Source organism: Neovison vison, chromosome 11, assembly GCF_020171115.1.
Source record: "Neovison vison isolate M4711 chromosome 11, ASM_NN_V1, whole genome shotgun sequence".
NCBI lineage: Eukaryota > Metazoa > Chordata > Mammalia > Carnivora > Mustelidae > Neogale > Neogale vison.
The window spans coordinates 113,156,269-113,176,561 of NC_058101.1; the positions used below are offsets into that span (position 1 = coordinate 113,156,269).

The 20,293-nt window shown below is 33.7% G+C and overlaps 1 protein-coding gene across 8 annotated transcripts in view; it reads right to left on the reverse strand.

Annotated features, from left to right (window-relative positions):
* Positions 1–20,293, reverse strand: part of SMARCAD1 (SWI/SNF-related, matrix-associated actin-dependent regulator of chromatin, subfamily a, containing DEAD/H box 1) — a 75,947-nt gene that overhangs the window by 13,091 nt on the left and 42,563 nt on the right. For 7 of the 8 annotated variants that reach the window (XM_044224475.1, XM_044224470.1, XM_044224474.1 and 4 more), the window contains 7 exons: positions 13,171–13,370; positions 6,549–6,639; positions 3,871–3,970; positions 3,129–3,188; positions 2,955–3,030; positions 1,499–1,634; positions 863–1,000 (listed from right to left, as the gene is read on the reverse strand). In XM_044224475.1, coding sequence (XP_044080410.1) covers positions 863–1,000; positions 1,499–1,634; positions 2,955–3,030; positions 3,129–3,188; positions 3,871–3,970; positions 6,549–6,639; positions 13,171–13,370 — 801 coding nt within the window. Of the gene's footprint in view, positions 1–862; positions 1,001–1,498; positions 1,635–2,954; positions 3,031–3,128; positions 3,189–3,870; positions 3,971–6,548; positions 6,640–13,170; positions 13,371–19,838; positions 19,858–20,293 lie in introns of those variants that run through there. The other variant, XM_044224479.1, reaches the window with a different exon arrangement.

A 20,293-nucleotide genomic window follows, 5' to 3' on the forward strand; every position in this document is an offset into this window, starting at 1 on the left:
TATATAGAATTTCTTTGTGTAATGTAAGAAATTACTACTTTGGGGTACCTAGATGGCACAGTAGGTTGAGCACCTGACTCTAGGTTTTGACTCAGGTTCTGGCCTTCTGGGTCATGGGCTCAGCCAGGAGTCTACCTCAGATCCTACCTCTCCCTCTCCATGCCTCACCTTTCCACCCCCACCTCTCTCTCTCTCCAAAATAAATGAAAATTTTAAAAAAACTGTTACTTCTGAATTTATGGACTTTTATTTCAAAACATTTTTTCCCAGTATAGGAGTGTTCTGGATAATCTACTTTTGTCCAGTCCTACAGTTTACCTATAAAGAAATGGTACTAATTTACCAAATTTTAGTAAGGTAAATGCAATGACAAAACCTTCCCCACATATTCTATATCTGAACACTCCACTAATTTAGAATTCTCATTTCAGAATATTAGGATATTAAAACTACAACTTTTGGGTATCAATTATATATGTCACCAATTTATTTCCCATAGTATTTTGGCAGACTTTCCAGGTCATATAGGGGTAGCACTTCTTAAACTTAGTATCATGTACACACTATGAGAACAAGGAAAAAAGACAGAAGCGTTACCTATATAACACACAAAGTGGGGCACCTGGGTGGCTCAGTGGGTTAAGCCTCTGCCTTCGGCTCAGGTCATGATCTCAGGGTCCTGGGATCGAGCCCCGTATCTGGCTCTCTGCTCCGCAGGGAGCCTGCCCCCCCCCAACCCCACCTGCCTCTCTGCCTGCTTGTGTTCTCTCTGTCAAATAAATGAATGAATACAAATCTTAAAAATAAAAAAGCCCAAAACACAAAGTAATATATTTGGGAAAAAATATAAATTTATGCTTACTGTTTTAGAAGAAAACATTCTTCGTATTTCACTGGTGCTACTACTAAACATGTGTGGCATAACAAAATTCAACAGTGACATGAGTTCTAACAGATTATTCTGTACAGGTGTGCCTGTGAGCAGCAAACGGTTATTTGCCTGTGAAAGTAAAATTTAGATTAGCTTTTCTCTTTTAAAGAGCCAACTCCTTCCTCTCTATACCCTTCAGTAGGGGAGAAAAAAAAATTAAAATCTTTATTAATAATAATGTAACATTCTGAGATGAAGACTAGTAATTTAGAAAAATTATCATCTATTATATTTTAAGGTGGGAAGTATAAAACTAATGGTTTCATTTTATAAGTAGGTAACTTGATTGTATTTGATATTCATAAAGTTTATCACATAGAATAGGGGTTGGTAAATTGAGGCTCATGAGCTAATAAAAATGGGTTTTATATTTTTAAAGGATTATGAAAAACAAAACAAAAGTAAAGAACAAGTCACAGAAGAAGGCCCACAAGGCATGAAATACTTATTACCTGGATCTTTACAGAGAAAGTTCGCTAACCCCTCATATAAAATACTAAATACATTAAAACATTAAAACAACACATAACTTCATTATAATTGGAAACATTCACAAAATACTCTTACATTAATTGTCATAAGGTGCTGGTAGCGGATGGAGCCCATATTCTTTAGCATATGGCCCTCATCAAAAATCGCATAATTAAGTTTCAGCCGTCGAAAAAGACTACGATCATCAGAACTGCTGATTGCACAATTATACCTGTCATGAAAAAAAAAAATCTCTAAGGTTATACCTTTAAAAGCCTGGACCATAGTGAGACTTTATGCTTTCTAAAATTACTTTTATTTATACATTTCTAGTAGCCAGTATCTGAAAGATACCTTTGGACATAGTTGGTGTTCAAATAAATACTGACCCACTTGTATACAATAACTATTTATGTACATGTAACCAAGTTATAAAAGCTGCAATATGTAGGTAAAGGAAAATTTTAATGTTATAATTAGACAACTTCTATAGAACTAAGAAGAAATCAATTTGGGTAAAATTTGTATGTTATCTGCAACTGCTACACACTTCGGGAACTGTTACATTTTCAGAACAAAAGCAGGAGGAAAAAAAGAACATAAAATGAAGACATTTGTTAAGAACATAATAGTACTGTATTAAACTAGTAGAGTACATCCAAGAAAAAACGGTTAATAGTAGCTAGCAGTACTGGACTATATATAAAAATGGAGTCCATTTTATGTAGGAAAGATGAATTTTGGATTCTTCTTTTAATTATGGCCTCCTACAGAAGTCAGTAGTTGATGGAAATAGTAACTAAATACTGACAGTTAATATGAACTTGACATAACCTATATTTATAAGTGCAACATGACACGGGGTGCCTGGGTGGCTCAGTGGGTTAAAGCCTCTGCCTTTGGTTCAGGTCATGATCCCAGGGTCCTGGGATCGAGCCCCGCACTGGGCTCTCTGCTCAGCAGGGAGCCTGCTTCCCCTTTCTGTCTACCTCTCTGCCTACTTGTGATCTCTGTCAGTCAAATAAATAAATAAAATCTTTAAATAATATAAAAAAAAAAACTTTAAAAGTGCAACATGACAGCATTAAGTTCTCTGTTAGATATTTATGCTAAACGGTTATACCAAGTAATGACTAACTTATTCAAAGTTCTATTTTTCATCCTTCTATTTTAATTCTATTTTTTCATTTAGAGTGAGATTCCAATGTATTTAATACTTAATTATTAATAATTAACATTTATAAGTTACAAATATTATAAATCATTTTGGTGGCATTTCTTCAGTTTCACTTGAAGTTTAACTGAAACAATTCTATAAAACTATGCTTTCAATCACGTGGACAAAACCTTTCTATAACCAGTACCAGTCACCTGTTGTACTAGTAAAAAATTGAAACATGCCTGAATACTCAACATAAGTCATTCCATACTTTTGTTGCATGGTCCTTAGCCTGTACTTTCTTTCCTGTTACTATTAACATATTTTAAATATTTTTTTAAAATATAGGGTTACACAATATCTCCCCCACAATATTTTTTTCTCAATACTTACGTGGTCACAATTACATTATATTCTTCATATTTACTATGGATGTTGTATCTAATCTGCTTACGTTCTTCTTGAGAGCCTGTAATTTAAAAACACACACGTTGATTTATTTAATGTACTTTGCGATATGTTAGGATTTTAAATAAATTTCCAATTAAAGCAAAAGGACATTCTTACCATAGTAACAGAGCACCTTTAAAGTGGGGCACCATAAATTAACTTCTCTTAACCAGTTATCTAGGTAACAAGAGAGGTATTACTTGCATCTGCTAAACAGGTTAGGTGTATACAGTGAAATGAGTTCTATCCAGAAATTTTTCTTTTGCAAAATAATACAAGATCTTTAAAAAACAAAGACCCTTAACAATTTTACTCCTGATGTTTAAAATAATTTTGAGATATAAAACAAAAGGCAGAGGACCAATCATATTTATAGGATGATTAAATTCCAATTTAAAGAGGTTTTTTTGGATTACGTTCATACGTACATTCACCTGTTCTAGTCTACATCCAATCAATTAAGTACTTTCAGTGGGGATTAACTGTATACTTTCTGATTCAATAAATACTTAATTATAAACTTAAAAGCACTTGTTTCTCTTAAATTAGGTACTCATTAAAGCAATTTTTTTCATTACAACAATTTCTTAAAAGTATTACCAAAACAAATGATCTGATCAATGGTCCTTGAGGCATAATAATTCAAAAGCTGAATAACTGACTTGTATTTGAGCTATTTTCTTTTAAAAGATGTCCAGTACAATCAAATACACATACATACACAAAGGGGGGAAAAGTATAAGGGAACCACAGAATCAATATTCACCTCCACAAACTAAGAAATCACACATAAACAGTTTTTCTTCTCTCTGTATAAAACACTAAACAGTCAAGTACGGTTGTTCACAGTATTACAAACCTATAGTTGACGCTGGAACAACGATCAAATGAGGACCTTTATTACCCTCCTGATAGAGGTATGCCAGGAATGCAATGGCTTGAATAGTTTTTCCTAGGCCCTAAAATTGAATGTTTAAAAGACAATATATGAAATTTTAAAACAAACAAAAAATACTAGAAAACAAAAAAGGAAAAATAATATTTCTGGTTTTATTTTTGATTCCCTAAAATGCAACCCTATGAGAATTCTATCATGTTCTTAGTTCTCAGTGACAGATAAAACAGGTAATAATCTCCAAATGATACTATAACTTGGTTTAATGAGTTAAACTATATATCCTATGTACTATACTATACTAGTTATACATACTAGTTATATACTTTATATATATAGTTATAAACATTAACTTATATATAGTTATATATAGTTACATATATTAACTAGTTATATATATTTATATATAACTTAGTTTAATGAGCAGGATGTATCCTAACTTCTAGTTAAAATGGGACACATAATATGGAAGAGCTCTGCAATGTATACAAAGGACATAATATTGGTCACTGTTTTATATAACAGATATTTTATACATACTGGATAGATTAAGAACCATGTTCCAATGACTAATTGGATTTGAACATATATCTATCCTATTATCCACCAAAATTTCACTTCTCAGAGTATATTCAAGAGATATAAGAACATTATGTCCATGAAGAGACTTGAGTAAGAATGTTGACAGTTTTATCTACGGTCAGTAGCTAGCCAAACACTGGAAAAAAGTTAAATCTTCAACAGGAGAATGGATAAATTAAGTTGTAGCATATTTATACTAGGGACTACTGCATGTCAATAAAACACCAAATTACTGATACATGTAAGAACACAGAGGAAACTCAGTAACTTTATCATGCACCAAATGAACCAGAAACAAACAGTATATACTATATGGCTCTATTTATATAAAGTTCAAAATTTGAAAAAAAAAATCTATAGTTATAGGTGTCCAAAGAGTGGTAGTGGCAATGACTGGAAAAGAGCATGAGGGAATGTTCTGGGATGAAAGAAATGTTGATCTGGAGAGGGTGTTCACACAGGTGCACATATATGTAAAAAAATCACCAAGCTAACATTTGTGCATTTACTACAAGTAAATTATACATCAATGAAGGGCTTTTTTTCTATCTTGTTCTTTTGTTTTTAAAGGGTATTGGGGAGGAACCAAACATTACCAACTGTTAAGAACTGAACTGCCCTCACTACCCAATGCATGTGTTGAAGCTCTATCCCACAATGTGACTGTATTGGGAGACGGGACCTTTAAGAAGGTAATTAAAGTTAAATGAGATCATAAGAATGGGGATCCAATCCCCATCTTAAGAGAAAAAGACATCAGGGATGTGTGTGCACAAAGAGAAAGATGTGATACATGGGGAGGAGGTGGCCATCTGCAAATGAAGGAGAGAGGCCTTGGGAGAAACCAAACTGGCCAACCCCTTGTCTTAGACTTCCAGGCTCCACAGCTATGAGAAATAAATTTCTGTTGTTTAAGTCACCCAGTCTTTGGTCTTTCATTATGCAAGTCCTAGTAGACCAAGCAAGACACTAACTTATAGTGCTTTACATGTCACAAAGAGTTTTATATATTATACCTCACTTGGTAAGGATTAGCCCAAGAAAGGCAAAGTTGGGGCCCCAAACCCAGATATGAATCTCAAGTCCAGTTTTCTACAACTGTAATATTCTGTATCTAATTCTATAACTATTTTGAAATCCTGCACATTTTATCTTTCTATTAGATAAACAGCATCTCTGTTATGATGATAGTATGATGTATGTGCAGGAGTAGTCTTAAATACAAAACACTACTGGAAGCTAACTACAGAATAAAGATCACTATGTAATTTTTATTTTAATAATGTAATATACAATGTAATGTCTGTGTATTTAATAAACATTTTCTCCACTAAACAGAACTTATTTTTAATAAACTTTTAAAAGTTTATCATGCACCAAATGAACCAGAAAAAAATCCTTTTAAAAGAGGAAGGATTATTAGGTTAGATGAAAGGTCACTGTCTATGTGACAATACCTGAACTAGGTTGTAATGAATTTCCTAAGCTTAGTGTCAAGCAAATGTGATTTGGGAAAAAACACAAACTCGGAGACATCTAACAAAAGCAAAATGGCTGAACTGATGCTGCTAATAAATGTGTAGATTTATTTATATATATCTATAAAATTTGCTGATCAATGTGTAGATTTATGTTATCTATAAATTTAAAAGTAGCTGTAACTACAGAAAACGCATAGAACAAAATCTCATATATACATATGTATATATGTATATGTACATACACAAACACCTGCAGAAAAAAACAATCTGAAAAGATACACATCAAATAATACTTATTTCAAAGCAGTAGGAATATGAGTGATCTTGATTTTTTTTGTACTTTTATATAATCTAATTTTTTAAAACACATATATTTATGAATTTGATAATCAGAGAGAAAACAAGTCCATTTTCATTTTGGAGTGCAATGAGGAGGCTAGAGCTAAGAGAAGCAATAAAAATTAAAAGGGGTGATTGGGGTATTAAAATTCTAAAGTAAGAGCTGTAAACTGCTCTATTTTTTAAATGAGAGCAAGAACACCTTTTAATGACAAATCCTAGAAACAGAGTACTACTTACCATTTCATCTGCCAAAATGCCATTAAGTCCATGTTTATGTACCAATGCCAACCAATTCAAACCAACCTTCTGATAGGGCTTGAGTGATAAACTGGTAAAGAGAGTTATCAAATATTATGGATTTGCATTTCTATTAGTTTTCTTTACTAATTTTCACACATTTACTAATTTTCCGACTTAATGTAAACATGAAGTTTACAGTGCACACAAAACCTGAAATACCTATGTCTAGTCTTACCTTTTACCTTATGTTATACAAGTTATTTATACTTAGTTAAGAAAATCAGCCCAAAACACAATACATTTTTTTTCAATTTTCTCAAATTTTATTTTGTATTGATTTATTTTTTCTGGCTATAAGAATTATAAAAAAACATTTCCATACTCAGTCATAATGTAATGCCACCAAATTAATTCCATAAATGATCAAATTATTATAGTAATATGACATATTACTAACCTAATAATTATACTAGAAAACGGTATTGTATGGATTTGAATTTTACCACATTAAGGAACTTCAAATATTAGGACAACAAACACAAGCTTAATTTGCCTTTGCCGGGATGACTAAATGAATGTCAATCACCTCTAGCATCAGTGGAATGTGTAATTCTAGAAGGCGTACGTATGTGTATATTTGTGTTTGAACTATGTACAAATGAAAACTTGCTAGACATCAATGAACATCAGTGAGTAGAAAGTAGCAAGCCAGTGTCAAAATCTCATTTAATCTGTAAACACATAATTTGGAAATAACTTGTCTAGAAGTTAACATGGAAGGCTAATGGATGAAAACAGAATTTTTTCCCCTAAAAGTTCAAGTGGTTAAAAAGTAGTAACAGTTATTACCAAACATATATATATAGACAGACACAAACATCATTTTCAAGCACGGCCTCACTCAATCTTTTAATACCCTGTAAAGATTGCCTATTACCATTATTTTAAACACATGAAAATTTTGCCTGAGGCTAAGTAATTTGCCTGAGGTTGAATAGCTACAAAGTGTTTTCTGGAAGGCTAAGATTAAATAAGGAAGTCTATTTCATTTGGAAATTTAGTCTCGTGCTCCCTACATAAACATATAGCCCATATTAAGATGGAAAGCTAGTGGTGAGGATGCAGAGAAAGGGGAACCCTTCTACACTGTTGGTGGGAATGCAAGCTGGTGCACCTACTCTGGAAAACAGCATGAGGTTCCTCAAAATTTTGAAAATAGAGCTACTCTATGACCCAGCAATTGCACTACTGGGTATTTACCCTGAAGATACAAACATAGTGATCTAAAGGGGCACATGCACCTGAATGTTTATTAGCAGCAATGTCTACAATAGCCAAACTATGGAAAGAACCTAGATATCCATCAACAGTTGAATGGGTAAAGAAGATGTGGTGTGTGTGTGTATATATATATATACACACACACACAACGGAATACTATGCAGCCAACCAAAAAATGAAATCTTGCCATTTGAGACAACGTAAATGGAACCAGAGGGTACTATGCTTAGGGAAATAAGTCAATCGGAGAAAGACAACTATCATATGATCTCCCTGATATGAGGAAATTGAGAAGTAACGTGGGGAGCTTGGGGGATGGGAAAGGAATAAATGAAACAAGATGGGATCGGGAGGGAGACAAACCATAAGAGACTCTTAATCTCACAAAACTAAGAGTTGCTGGGAGGGTGGTGGGTAGTAGGGAGACGGTGGTTGGGTTATGGATATTGGGGAGGGTATGTGCTATGGTGAGTGCTGTGAAGTGTGTAAACCTGGCGATTCACAGACCTGTACCCCTGGGGCTAATAATACATTATACGCTAATTAAAAAAAAAAAGAAGTGAGGGGGAAAAAAAATAAAACCAACATGAAAGGAGAAAAAGAAAAGATGGAAAGCTAGGATAAGGCCATGTGTCTTCATTCTCCAGCTTTGATCTTGTCTCCTTAATTTCCTATTACACACACCCTATCTGCACAGAGGGACAGAGTCTGGACATAACGATGGTATAAGAAAACAGTTAATGGGCCAAATTTTAAAATCAATATACCTTAATTAGAACAGAGGTGAAAGAGCTGGGGTATAAAGATTTCCATCTTAAATCAGAATCTATGCTTCAACTGATGAGGTAGGCAATCTACACATTTCTCATTAAAAAAAAAAAAAAAAAAAAAAATTAGAGGCGCCTGGGTGGCTCAGTGGGTTAAAGCCTCTGCCTTCCGCTCAGGTTAGGTCATGATCTCAGAGTCCTGGGACAGAGCCCCGCATTGGGCTCTCTGCTCAGCAGGGAGCCCGCTTCTCCCTCTCTCTGCCTGCCTCTCTACCTACTTATAATCTCTGTCAAATAAATAAATAAAATCTTTTTTAAAAAAAAATCAGCAGTATTGAAGTCTTTGTAGATCATTTTTAAAAATGTCTTTGCTTTCTTGGCCAATATAATTTCTACTACCACTATGAAAGTAATAATAAATAAAATATATTATCATAGATATTTTAATTTCCAGATCCAAGTAAATCTCCTACAATAATGGTAAAAGGAAATGCTAATACTGGAATACTATTACAGACCAGACACAATGCTATGGGCTTGACATGCATTATTTCTTCATTTAGTCTACATTATCAAGCAAGTAGGACTATTATCCCCATTTTACAGATGAGACTGTGGAACTTAGAGAAGGTAAGTAATTTGTCCAATGTCACATAACTATCCAAATCCATGTCTGCAGTGGCAGAGACAGTATCCAATCCAACTCTGATCCAGAGTTCATCCCTTAAACAGCAAAACATGAAAAGTTCTCTCTCTCTCTGACCCACCCACACTCTATGGTCAAAACTGAGTTATTATTTTTGAGTCCTTCTCAAGGCCTTATTCATCCCACACACATAAATTCCCATTTCATGAAAAGGATAAAAACTGATAAGGTAGGCATAGCACACCATTTACTAATGCATCGAGGGCCAGTATGGTATCCCGACATCAATCTTTCACAAGCAGCCAAGAAATACTGAAAAGCTAGTATAACTGTTAATATATTCTTCAGTATGCACACAACTTTAAAAAGTGATGAAGGAATTTTGAGAAGCATGTACTATACAGAATTTTTCGATTAAATAAAACTGTTTCATTCATAATCACAAAACAGCTCTGGTGGCTGTTCTTGATCCAGACATTAAATAGCTTTGCTATATTTTAATTAAAAAAAAAAAAACACAAGTATTTATGTGTGTATATGCTTGCTTACATCTATATACGTATATATATTTGTGTGTGTATGTGTTCTCTACTGGATTTATCTAAGCTACAGGTAACTTTTTGTATCTTAGTATCCCAACATGGTGCTGTCCATCAACAGATCCTTTCTTCAGAATGCAAAAGATCAATGAAAACGCAATTTTGAAAAAGATGTTTGAAATCCGATTCACTTGTTGTAACAAATTTTTAAAACAGGGCAGTTGTATTCTTTCTCTAGCAGGGTCTAATATTTAGATGTTATACAGACGTACCTACCATTTATTCAATTTATTTTGACATTCTATAGTTCTCTAATTTTTTTCATGACTACATATGAACCCCAACCACCAGTTTACAGGTAAGAGTGTTCATGGTTACCCAAATGGCAAGAAGGCCCAGGCCTTCTGAATTAGTTAAGTGCTCTATTCTCATTAACAGACTTTATAAATACCTTTAAACTGAAGGTTTTCTTACCGACTTACTAAGGAAAAAAATGATTTTTTTGATTTTAAGTTTTCTGAGATCATGATTTTAAGTTTTCTGAGATCATGAAAGAAAATGAGGCAGCATGTTATTCTGAAGATACTTGCTTTGTTAGGAGAAAAAAAAATCCTTTCAGACAGTTATAATTTCTTTTCAGAGTGAAAATTAAAGAGGGTTTAAATCTCTTGCCATAGAAACTAGCATCAAAATTATTTTGAAAGGTGAGAAAGCCTGAAATAGAAACAACACGAGTCCCTACAATATGCTAACTTTGAGTTTAAAATGCAGAAATAGTCTAGGGAGACTGGTTTCAAGTAGTTATAAGAAACAAGTTTAGGGATACCAGCTGACCAAACGTTTTATGTCCCATAAGTCTAACATAGTTGCTGAAAATACTATCACAATATTAGTTTGTACTAACAATACTATAACAACATTAGTTTATACTAACAGTAGTATCCAAACTACTGAAGTATTTTCATCATAGTACTTTTAGTCAAATCGCACTTGCAGTATTGATGTGCAATCACATCACTGTCAAACGGCTTCATAGCAACTGTTTACAACAGGACAGAAAACCATCCCGTCAAGTTGAGGACAGACAAAATCAGAAAAACCTCAAGTAGATTTAGCCCAGAAAAGACAGGACACATATAATTAAATATACTTTATAATGAACATCTGAGAAATCTTTTCAGTTAAGACAATTTAAACCCAATAAATTTTAGATAAAAAGCTAAAGTTTGAGAGATGGCTACATTAATAGTAGGAAAAGCAAGAAATACTGATTTTTTTTCTTTTCCCTCGCTATACTATATTTTAACTTTAGGCATCTTTAGTTTTGACATTTTAAAATAAAAATGATGAATGTAATGGTTTTGAGATTGATAAGAGACATTTTATTTTCCTCTGCAAAAACTTTATTAAGGATGTTGGTATGTCTGTATGTCCTTAACCAGTAACAGGCATTTTTTTTCTGTTATAATTCATATAAATTTGTAATAAGAAAATGCACAGTTAACATAGTTTTGCTAGAAAGAACTGGTTCTGTTAAGAAAAGCAGGATAGCTTAGTCATCAGGATAGTTCAGAATTTTCCTCCATGCTAATAAATCCTTTCCCAAGGCAAGGCAACTACTTTGCATATCCCTAAGTTAAGCAGCAACGATGCTTGGCCAGTATACCAAGTATAACAGCTTGTAACTCTTACCTTGGCTAAAAATAAAAACCAAGACAACAAATTTCACCCCCTAAAAGTGCATTTAAATAAACTCTAAGTAAATTATCACACAGGTAATTAGAAGTTATATTTTGGGCTAGAGCACTTTGAAAAAAAGAGCTATTTTTCTCATTATATATTTCATAAAAAAATTCCTCAGCCTAATGGAAAGGATAATTTATTACCTGATCATACTATTTACAAGGCCTTTGTGGATGTGGGTTTAAGAGAGAAATTTTTTAAGTGATGCAATAAAGCACTTGATTTTTTAAAATCCAAATTATTATAAAGTAGACTCAACTGGGTAAGTCTTGTAGAGTGAAGAACTCCCCATATCCAATGCTGTAGAACAAGAAGGAGCAGCTCCAACTACACTTTTAGGAGATGAATTTGCTGACATGGCCATAGTTCTTTCTATGCAACAGAGAAAAGAGCTTCTTTGTGGGAACTGCATGACGTTTCCCTACACCATCCCATAGCACCCTAGAAGGGCACAGAAAAGATTGTAGCTTACTATTAAAGGCCAGTAACCATACCTTGACTTTTAATTAACCAATGATCAGCAAATATGCTTTGATCATTAACTAGAAAAATGCTAAAAGAAGTAAATAAAATCACCAGCTAAGATAATTAATTTTAATGAGGCCCTAGTGCTAATCTTATTAAATACCTATTAGAAATATTCTGAACAGATGTAGCTCATTTTTAACGTTGCATAACACTATACAGCATGGATATACCATAATTCATTCTAACTATTCTGATTTTAGGAAATTGGATTGTTTCCAAGTTTTTGTAACTTTAAATATCACCACAATAAACAATTTTATACATTTCTTAAGAAAAGGTATTCTAAATAGTTCTGAGTCCCCAAATCACTTAAAAATAAGCTTTTAAAGGAAGTTCAAAATCTCCCCATCCCAATATCCCAACACCATGCAAAATGGTGGTGTTCACAATTATAAAATGCCATTTTCATATGTACTGGCTGTTGTATGAGTTTATTATTAAAAATAATTTAGTTTCTATTTTTTTGTAAGCATTCTGACAAGGCATTTTACTGACAGTAGCAGTTTTGGGAAATACACTTTTTAAAATTTTTCCTTATGTAAACTATTTAATAAGTGTCCTTTTCATTTTTGATGTGTTTCTACTCCAAAAATAGATTTAAGAATATGGGCTCTTTAAAGCATTTAAAACATTAAATTACAGATACAGGATATTTCATTCATTTCATCTTACTTATGACTAAAAAGAAATCAAGCTAAGACAAATTTTTTTCATTGATGCAATTTAAGCTGCTGACTTTCTGAAGCACTGTACAGTGTAAAGGGGTAGCTAAAACCAGCTTTTCCATTTTTGTGATTATATATGAGATTATCTGTCATCAGACAAGGAAAACACAGTTATATAAGATCACAACATTTGCTCCCTCTAATTTATAATGATAAAAGGGGAGTAAAATACCCTTGGCAGGGTAGGGGGTATCGGTAGAAAAAAAAAAAGAAAAAAAAAAAATCCTGTATCACTTCTGTGTCATTACAGGAAACCCTGGGGTTCCCTTCTAACATAAGCTCTCATTAAGACTTCCACATTTAAGTTCCCTAGGCACAGTACAGAAATAAGTTCACAATTTTTATATGGCTAAGATAAAGTAAGAAATAGATAAGTACAATAAATATTACCTCTGGTTCAGAATGGAGGGTTGCTCTATGTTCCATCCACCTCCATTTCCAGTAAGCATGGTAACTTGTTTTGTCAATTTATTTGAAATGTCTTCACATTTGTTCATAAGTCTTATAACTACATCCCTTTCTTGGATCAGTGTTTTACAATGCCATATCAAATCTTCTGATAAGCCATTAGTTTTGGACATCTTTGTGAACTATGACATAAGAAGAAAAATAATAGGTCAGATCTAGTAAATAAAAATCTAGTATCAATTTTTTTGAGGGGAGAAAATTTAATTATACTTTTACTAATGACCTTAAATCAAGTGCTAAGAACACCTGTTTCTTCATGTCTATAACTGAATTTCCATGTTTCTCTTGATAAATCCAATTCCCTATATTGAAATAAAACATCTTTCTCACCAAAATGCACAATCTCAATCTCAAGCTAGTTACTTTGCCCCTAGTAGCTGTTCTCTTATTGGAGATACTCTCAAATGATCATTAATGTCTTCTATGAAGTTTTATTTTCCAAAATCTGATTCACCTTTATCACCAAAGGAATGGTACCAAATATACTAATTGTATACCTGAAATCTTGCTCCATTTTCATCACTTCCCATGACTATGACATATTACTATATGATTAATTTTTTGAAACATAAAAGACCACCCCTTGAGTTTTCAAACCCTCAATTTATTATTTGCCACTTAAATTTTGCTCTTAAACTAAGACCATTATTTGGAAAGATACTGCATGAATCAAAAGTTAACTACGACCAATTAAATAACTTGATAAAAGTTTTATAAAAAGTCAATTTCAATACACTTGTATAAATGGTTCTTTTGTGAAAGCTCAGAGAATTTTTTTCAAAAATGTATCTGTATTTAAGACACAAAGAAGCAAATGGATGGCTCAGTTGGTTGAGTGTCCAACTCTTGGTTTTGGCTTGGGTCATGATCTTGGGGTCGTGGGATCGAGCCCCACAGTCAGTTCCATGCTCAGCATAGAGGCTGCTTGAGATTCTCTCTCTCCTTCTGCCTCTGTTCCTTCCCCCCACTCTTGTGCACTCTCTAAAATAAATAACCTTTAAAAAAAAGACGCTGAAGGGGCGCCTGGGTGACTCAGTCCTTAAGCATCTGCCTTCGGCTCGGGTCATGATCCCAGGGTCCTGGGATTGAGCCCCACATCGGGCTTCCTGCTCAGCAGGGAGCCTGCTTCTCTCTCTCCCACTGCTTGTGTTCCCTCTCTCACTGTCTCTCTCTGTCAAATAAATAAATAAAATTAAAAAAAAAAGACATGAATACTTACTCATATAAAAGCTATAAAAAAATTAGAATTTTTACATACAGATAGCTGGGAAAAAAAATCCTGAAGAACCTTATTAAAAAATACTTCTCATGAAGAGGCCATAACTATCTGAAAGCCCATTAACTGTGTGAAAACTGAAAACCTTGCTGGCAGAAAGCGAGATCCCATAATACAAAAACGAACAACAGAAACTAGAGTAAAATCACCTGTTAAGATAAAACTACATGATTTCAATTCAGTTATCTTATTTAGCATATTCTTTCAAGTTACAACAAGAATCACATTAACAACTCTAAATAATCTTTGTGATCACAGTCTATCTAAATTCACAGAGTTCAAACAATACAAATTCAACACTTACGGGATATATAAAGATAATTTCATAAAAAATGCATTTATAATAATATACTTTTTTCATACTTGATCTAGAAAAAGTTAGAAAACAGTAAAATTTCCAATCTATTACAAAGCCATGTTATTATTAAATTGCAGGATTAAAAAATGAATTAGCACTTTACAAAATGACACTGTGAAATATTGAGTTATTTGCACATGACTTTACATCTTCACAAGGGCAACATCAACGATCACAACGTGACCTCCCAGTTTGTGCTTTCTAGGGGAAAGATGTATACACCAGGATATGTAAGAATCAGTGCCTTGAAGATTTTCAGGTTATATTAGAACTTTCAAAAAAAGATTTATTTTGAGAAACAGAACATGAGAAAGGAGGATGAGCAGAGGGAGAGGGAGAAGTAGACTCCCCACTGAATAGGGAGTCCAATGCTGGGCTGATGCTGGGACTTGATCCCAGGAACCTGGGATCATAACCCGAGCCTAAGGCAGATATATGTATTTAAATTTTCATGGATAAGATGAACTCTGAGATTTGCTTCAAAATAATATGAGAAGGAAGGAAGTAGATGAGGTTAAAGATAAAACAAGATCAGACATCAGCCAGGAACTGAAGCTGCTGATGAAGACATGGGGTTTCACTATACTATTCTAATTTTATGTTTGAAATTCTTGTAGGGGAAATAAAGGAGAATACAAAAGGTAACTCTTATTTCAGGATACTGCATTAGTTTTAGCTAAGATTTTTTTTTAATATTTTTATTTATTTATTTGACAGACAGAGATCACAAGTAGGCAGAGAGGCAGGCAGAGAGAGAGAGAGAGAGAGAGAAAGGAGGAAGCAGGCTCCCTGCTGAGCAGAGAGCCCGATGTGGGGCTCAATCCCAGGACCCTGAGATCATGACCTGAGCTGAAGGCAGAAGCTTTAACCCACTGAGCCACCCAGGCGCCCCTTAGCTAAGATTTTTAAACAAACCTGACATTTTGGTTATTTCCTAAGTCAGAATTTATCTCCCTGGGGCTTCCTATTGTCCCTACCCTTCCTCCCATAAAAGCCAAATGACATTAGAGATGACCCAATTTATTGTTGCTAGTTTCGAATTTAAATTTGTCTAGTAGTAATACAGTGTCCATGAATGTAAAACAGAGATTTTCAAGGATAAAGTTTCACTTCAAGACAAAATTGTTAGGATTAGGTTCAGTTAAGAGTAACAGTAAACACAAATAAGGGGTTTAAATAAAACGTAAGTTTTTTTCTCTCCCATGTAAACGAAGAGTTGCAGAAGCACCTCAGATTTGGTGTGATGGTTCCCGAGTCAAGTTTTCTACCTTGTTGCTTCGCATCCTCCATATATCCTCTGCTACCATAATGATCTCTCAATCAACAGGAAAAAGTGAGCCTATTAAGGACAATTTCCAAAAGTCCTAATATACTTCTGCTTACATCCTACTGGACAGAACTTTGCCAAATTACCTAACAAGGAAGGTTGAAAAATGGTGTCTTAATGTACTATGGGTAATGTGACGAGCCATAAATCTATTTAAAAGTCCAGAAGGAGTTTTAAGATAGAGAAAAACTGATCCAAAGAAGTTCCACTCAATATGGCTATCACTGAAAGGGGGATAAGCAGAAAACAACAGTTTCTTAGCATTTCACCAGTAACATATACAGCACTTCCAATACAAAATATTGTGGCCATCTATAGCAAAGAACTGGGCAACTAAATAGACGTTTACTTTATTTAACTCTTAGAAGTCCCAACAGTCAGTATCGTAACCACGTCCTACTTATAGATGAAGAAATGGAGAGTAAGAACTTGCTGAAAGTCAGATAAACTGCTGGAAATGTCAGAACTGGGATTCAAAGCCAGATCATCTGGTTCCACTGTATAATTCACCCACCTCCGCCTCTTAGTATGTACTCATATGACCAAGGGAATAAATAGGCATGCATGAAATTCAGAAAGAAGAGATCCTACACAAGAGAGACAACAAGGATTCCTGAGAATGTCGGGAAAGTGAGAGCCCAAGGTCACAGATGAATAGCAGGCCATAATCCAACCAGTATAAACCAGAGCAGGTCATTAAGATTCACTCAAAGAGACTTTCTTTTTTTTTTTTTTTTTTAAAGATTTTATTTATTTATTTGACAGACAGAGATCACAAGTAGGCAGAGAGGCAGGCAGAGAGAGAGGAGGAAGCAGGCTCCCTGCTGAGCAGAGAGCCCGATGCGGGACTCGATCCCAGGACCCTGAGATCATGACCTGAGCCGAAGGCAGCGGCTTAACCCACTGAGCCACCCAGGCGCCCTCAAAGAGACTTTCTTAGGAAGATGAAACTGATGGAATACCTGAAGTTTCTAAAAACTGAGAGGAAATCTAGACAACTAAGGAAAATTTTAGAGTTGAACTAATATATAGAGAACTAAGCAAACAGAAAAACCAAGGCAACTAATACCTAGAGAAAACAAAATGCTAAGCAATATTACACTATCTATATGGCTAAGCTAGCAAAGGCATTTATATAGTGACAATAATGCAGATAACTAAAAAATGATCTTTAAAATTATCCTATTAACTTCAATCAGTAAGACTGAGGAATAGGATATGGATATGGGATAGAAGACTGACAATGGGAGTTAATCTCACCATAGTGTTATAATGTCATGTCAACAAGTAAGACCTAAAGCAAAAATAAAGAATAGCTTTATGCTTATATTACTTAGAGATATGGAAGTGGTAAGAATCAGACCAAAAAAATGAGAGCAGTTATTGGCAGTGTGGGAAACAGGCTAGAGAAGGGGTTGAATATGGATTTTTGGAGAGAACAAGCATGTAGAATTGTTTAACTTGTTAATCTAAATATATGAATAAAAATCAAAACTCAGATAAATCTCAATATGTAATTCTACAGTATCTTCATTAGTGGTGTGTGTGTTTCTGTGTATGTAAAAGAGAGAGAAAGGCCAGCACTTAAAGAAAATATAAGAACACTCTACTGTTGTTACTGTTTTCTGAAGACAAAACGGATGGAGGAATCCTATAAATTTTAGCCTCACCAAAAAAGGATTTAAGAAATGCAGGATATGCTAATAAATCTAAAGTTACTGATGAGCTAGAAAATATGGTCCTACTTATAGAATATGAAATGTACAAATGGATGCTCAATACAGTCTCAGGTGGTGGGTATCTGGAAGAATTTTCGCTTTCTTCTTTGTTATTGCAGGTACTGTTTTATTTTAGACAAAGAAAAACCATTCCTCAAAAAAGTGATAAAGCTATTTTTTTTCGGGTGGAAGGAAAAAAAGCAATTTTTACTTGTTGGATAACTGCATGGGGGAAAAAAAAGACTAAGTATGGCCTTGATTATGATCACTCTGATTAAAAACTGAAGTATCACTGTTTTCTTTTAAAGAGTCACAAATTGAAGTACCTCTCTCCCACCACAGTGTGTCACTCTTACAAGTATTTTTGATTTCGACAGGAAGTGGGGGGGATTGTTTAAAACCAGATTTAACCCCACCTAACAAGTAACATTTTTGAGGACCGAGTCCTAAGAAGACATAAATACCTGGCAGCAGCCGACGAAGTACTCAGAATACATTTATAACTTTCTTATAAATGTTTATCAAATTTATACAAATTAAAATAAAATGCTGAGTTTACTGAAAATCATCCTATCAGGAAGGAAGTTAACAGGTATCACAATGCTTTAAGTGACAAGCTTAAGCAGACATTTTACAATAACAATTGGGAAAACCAAGCAAAAAAAGAAAACAAACCCCTGTGGTCTGAGTTACTAGTAGAGGGGAACAGCACAATGAGGGGCACAGAGTGCTTTGGCATAAACAAAAACCTGGATTGCATGGTTAACAATCAAGGAAAACTACACCTACACTGACCTGAATGTTAAGAAAGTAGATGCATATATGACAAGTTTTTAGGTTGAGTTATATCCATGAACAAGTAACTCTTGCTTTGGTCAGCAGACATTACATCCTGATTAAAGTATAAAGATGCAACATCATAAGATTATCACAGATGTAACACATCCCCACCCTAATTTGCACAAGGCTAGACAAATACTCAGTAAGTGGTTGGTGAACGGATGCCATCAAATGCGTGAAATTTGGCAATTAAAATCTTAATTTTACCACATTAATAGTACATGTTAAACTGACATTATTGCTGTATTTCCAAAGTCTACGGGATTTGAAGTTGTGGTTTCTTACAGAAGATACAGACGTCACTACTATTAAGCAGAAAAATAAGATGTAAAAATTATGAAAAAAATTTCATGAACAGTATTTAAGTTCTGATTCAAAGAAAACAATAGGTGTAAAGCTGCAAACAAACACTCTCATACACAATGCACTTATGATAAATAAATTTTACTCATGTAAAATAAAGGTGACTAGAATATCAGTATCTTACAGCATTTAATGTTTAAAAAGTGTAATTCTCTGACAATGAAAGGCATAATTGAGGTATTTTCAAATTGTTTTAAAAGGTACTGCAAACATTATTTTCACAAATTGTTTTTATAAGATAATGAAATAATGACTACATTTAACCTACCAATGTTACAGACCAGTTTTAACAAAAATCATAATTAAAATGTATGTGGACTTGATTTGTTGGCTCAGTATGCATTTTTAAATGAATTATAGATGACTTTTAAACTTCTGACAAATTCCCCAATCTTTTTTTTTTTAAATTCCCCAATCCTTAAGACAAAATGCTTCAACAATTTAACACTTTACTAGACTGTTACATGCTGTTCTTAATATATAATGCCATGTAATTTTCATTAAAGTATGACTGAATATTATAATTAAAATTTCAACTAATTTTCATAGGAATTTCTAAAAACAGTAGCTATGAAAACAAAACTAAATTTTTTTCCTTTTGTTTCTTTCTGAAGTTGTTTAAAGGTACATTATTAAACCTTCTGAATAATAGGAAAAGAGTATGTCATATACAGCCATTTACTAGAATGTACATAATATTAACTTTACCTTTGATGATTTGAAGATGAAATTGCTCTCTAAATCAGCCACACTGAAAATTCTAAAGTGATTGAAAGTAGAAGCTTAAAGTTCTACACAAATTAAAATTCAAAGCTTATATACACAGACGTGCCAATGTTAACTTCATTTTCAAAAACTGTTCATTTACCTCCATTTTACCAAAAACCCTGTTTTTGCTTAAGTAGCAAGTTTACCTTTTAACTGTTACATAAAATAACCAACATTTAAATAAATAGCAAGCAAAAAATACCACCTTTGTGTTCAATTTTTAGAGAGGGGGGCAAGATACAATAAGGGATTTACGCAGGTAATACTTAATCTACAAAAATTTCATGTCGAGACTACACTATGCCAATTAATTAGTAGGGAAAATATGATTTCTACATGTTAAGTTGAATATTTTTAAAAGCATCTGGCACATATAAGTCTGGTATAATTTACTT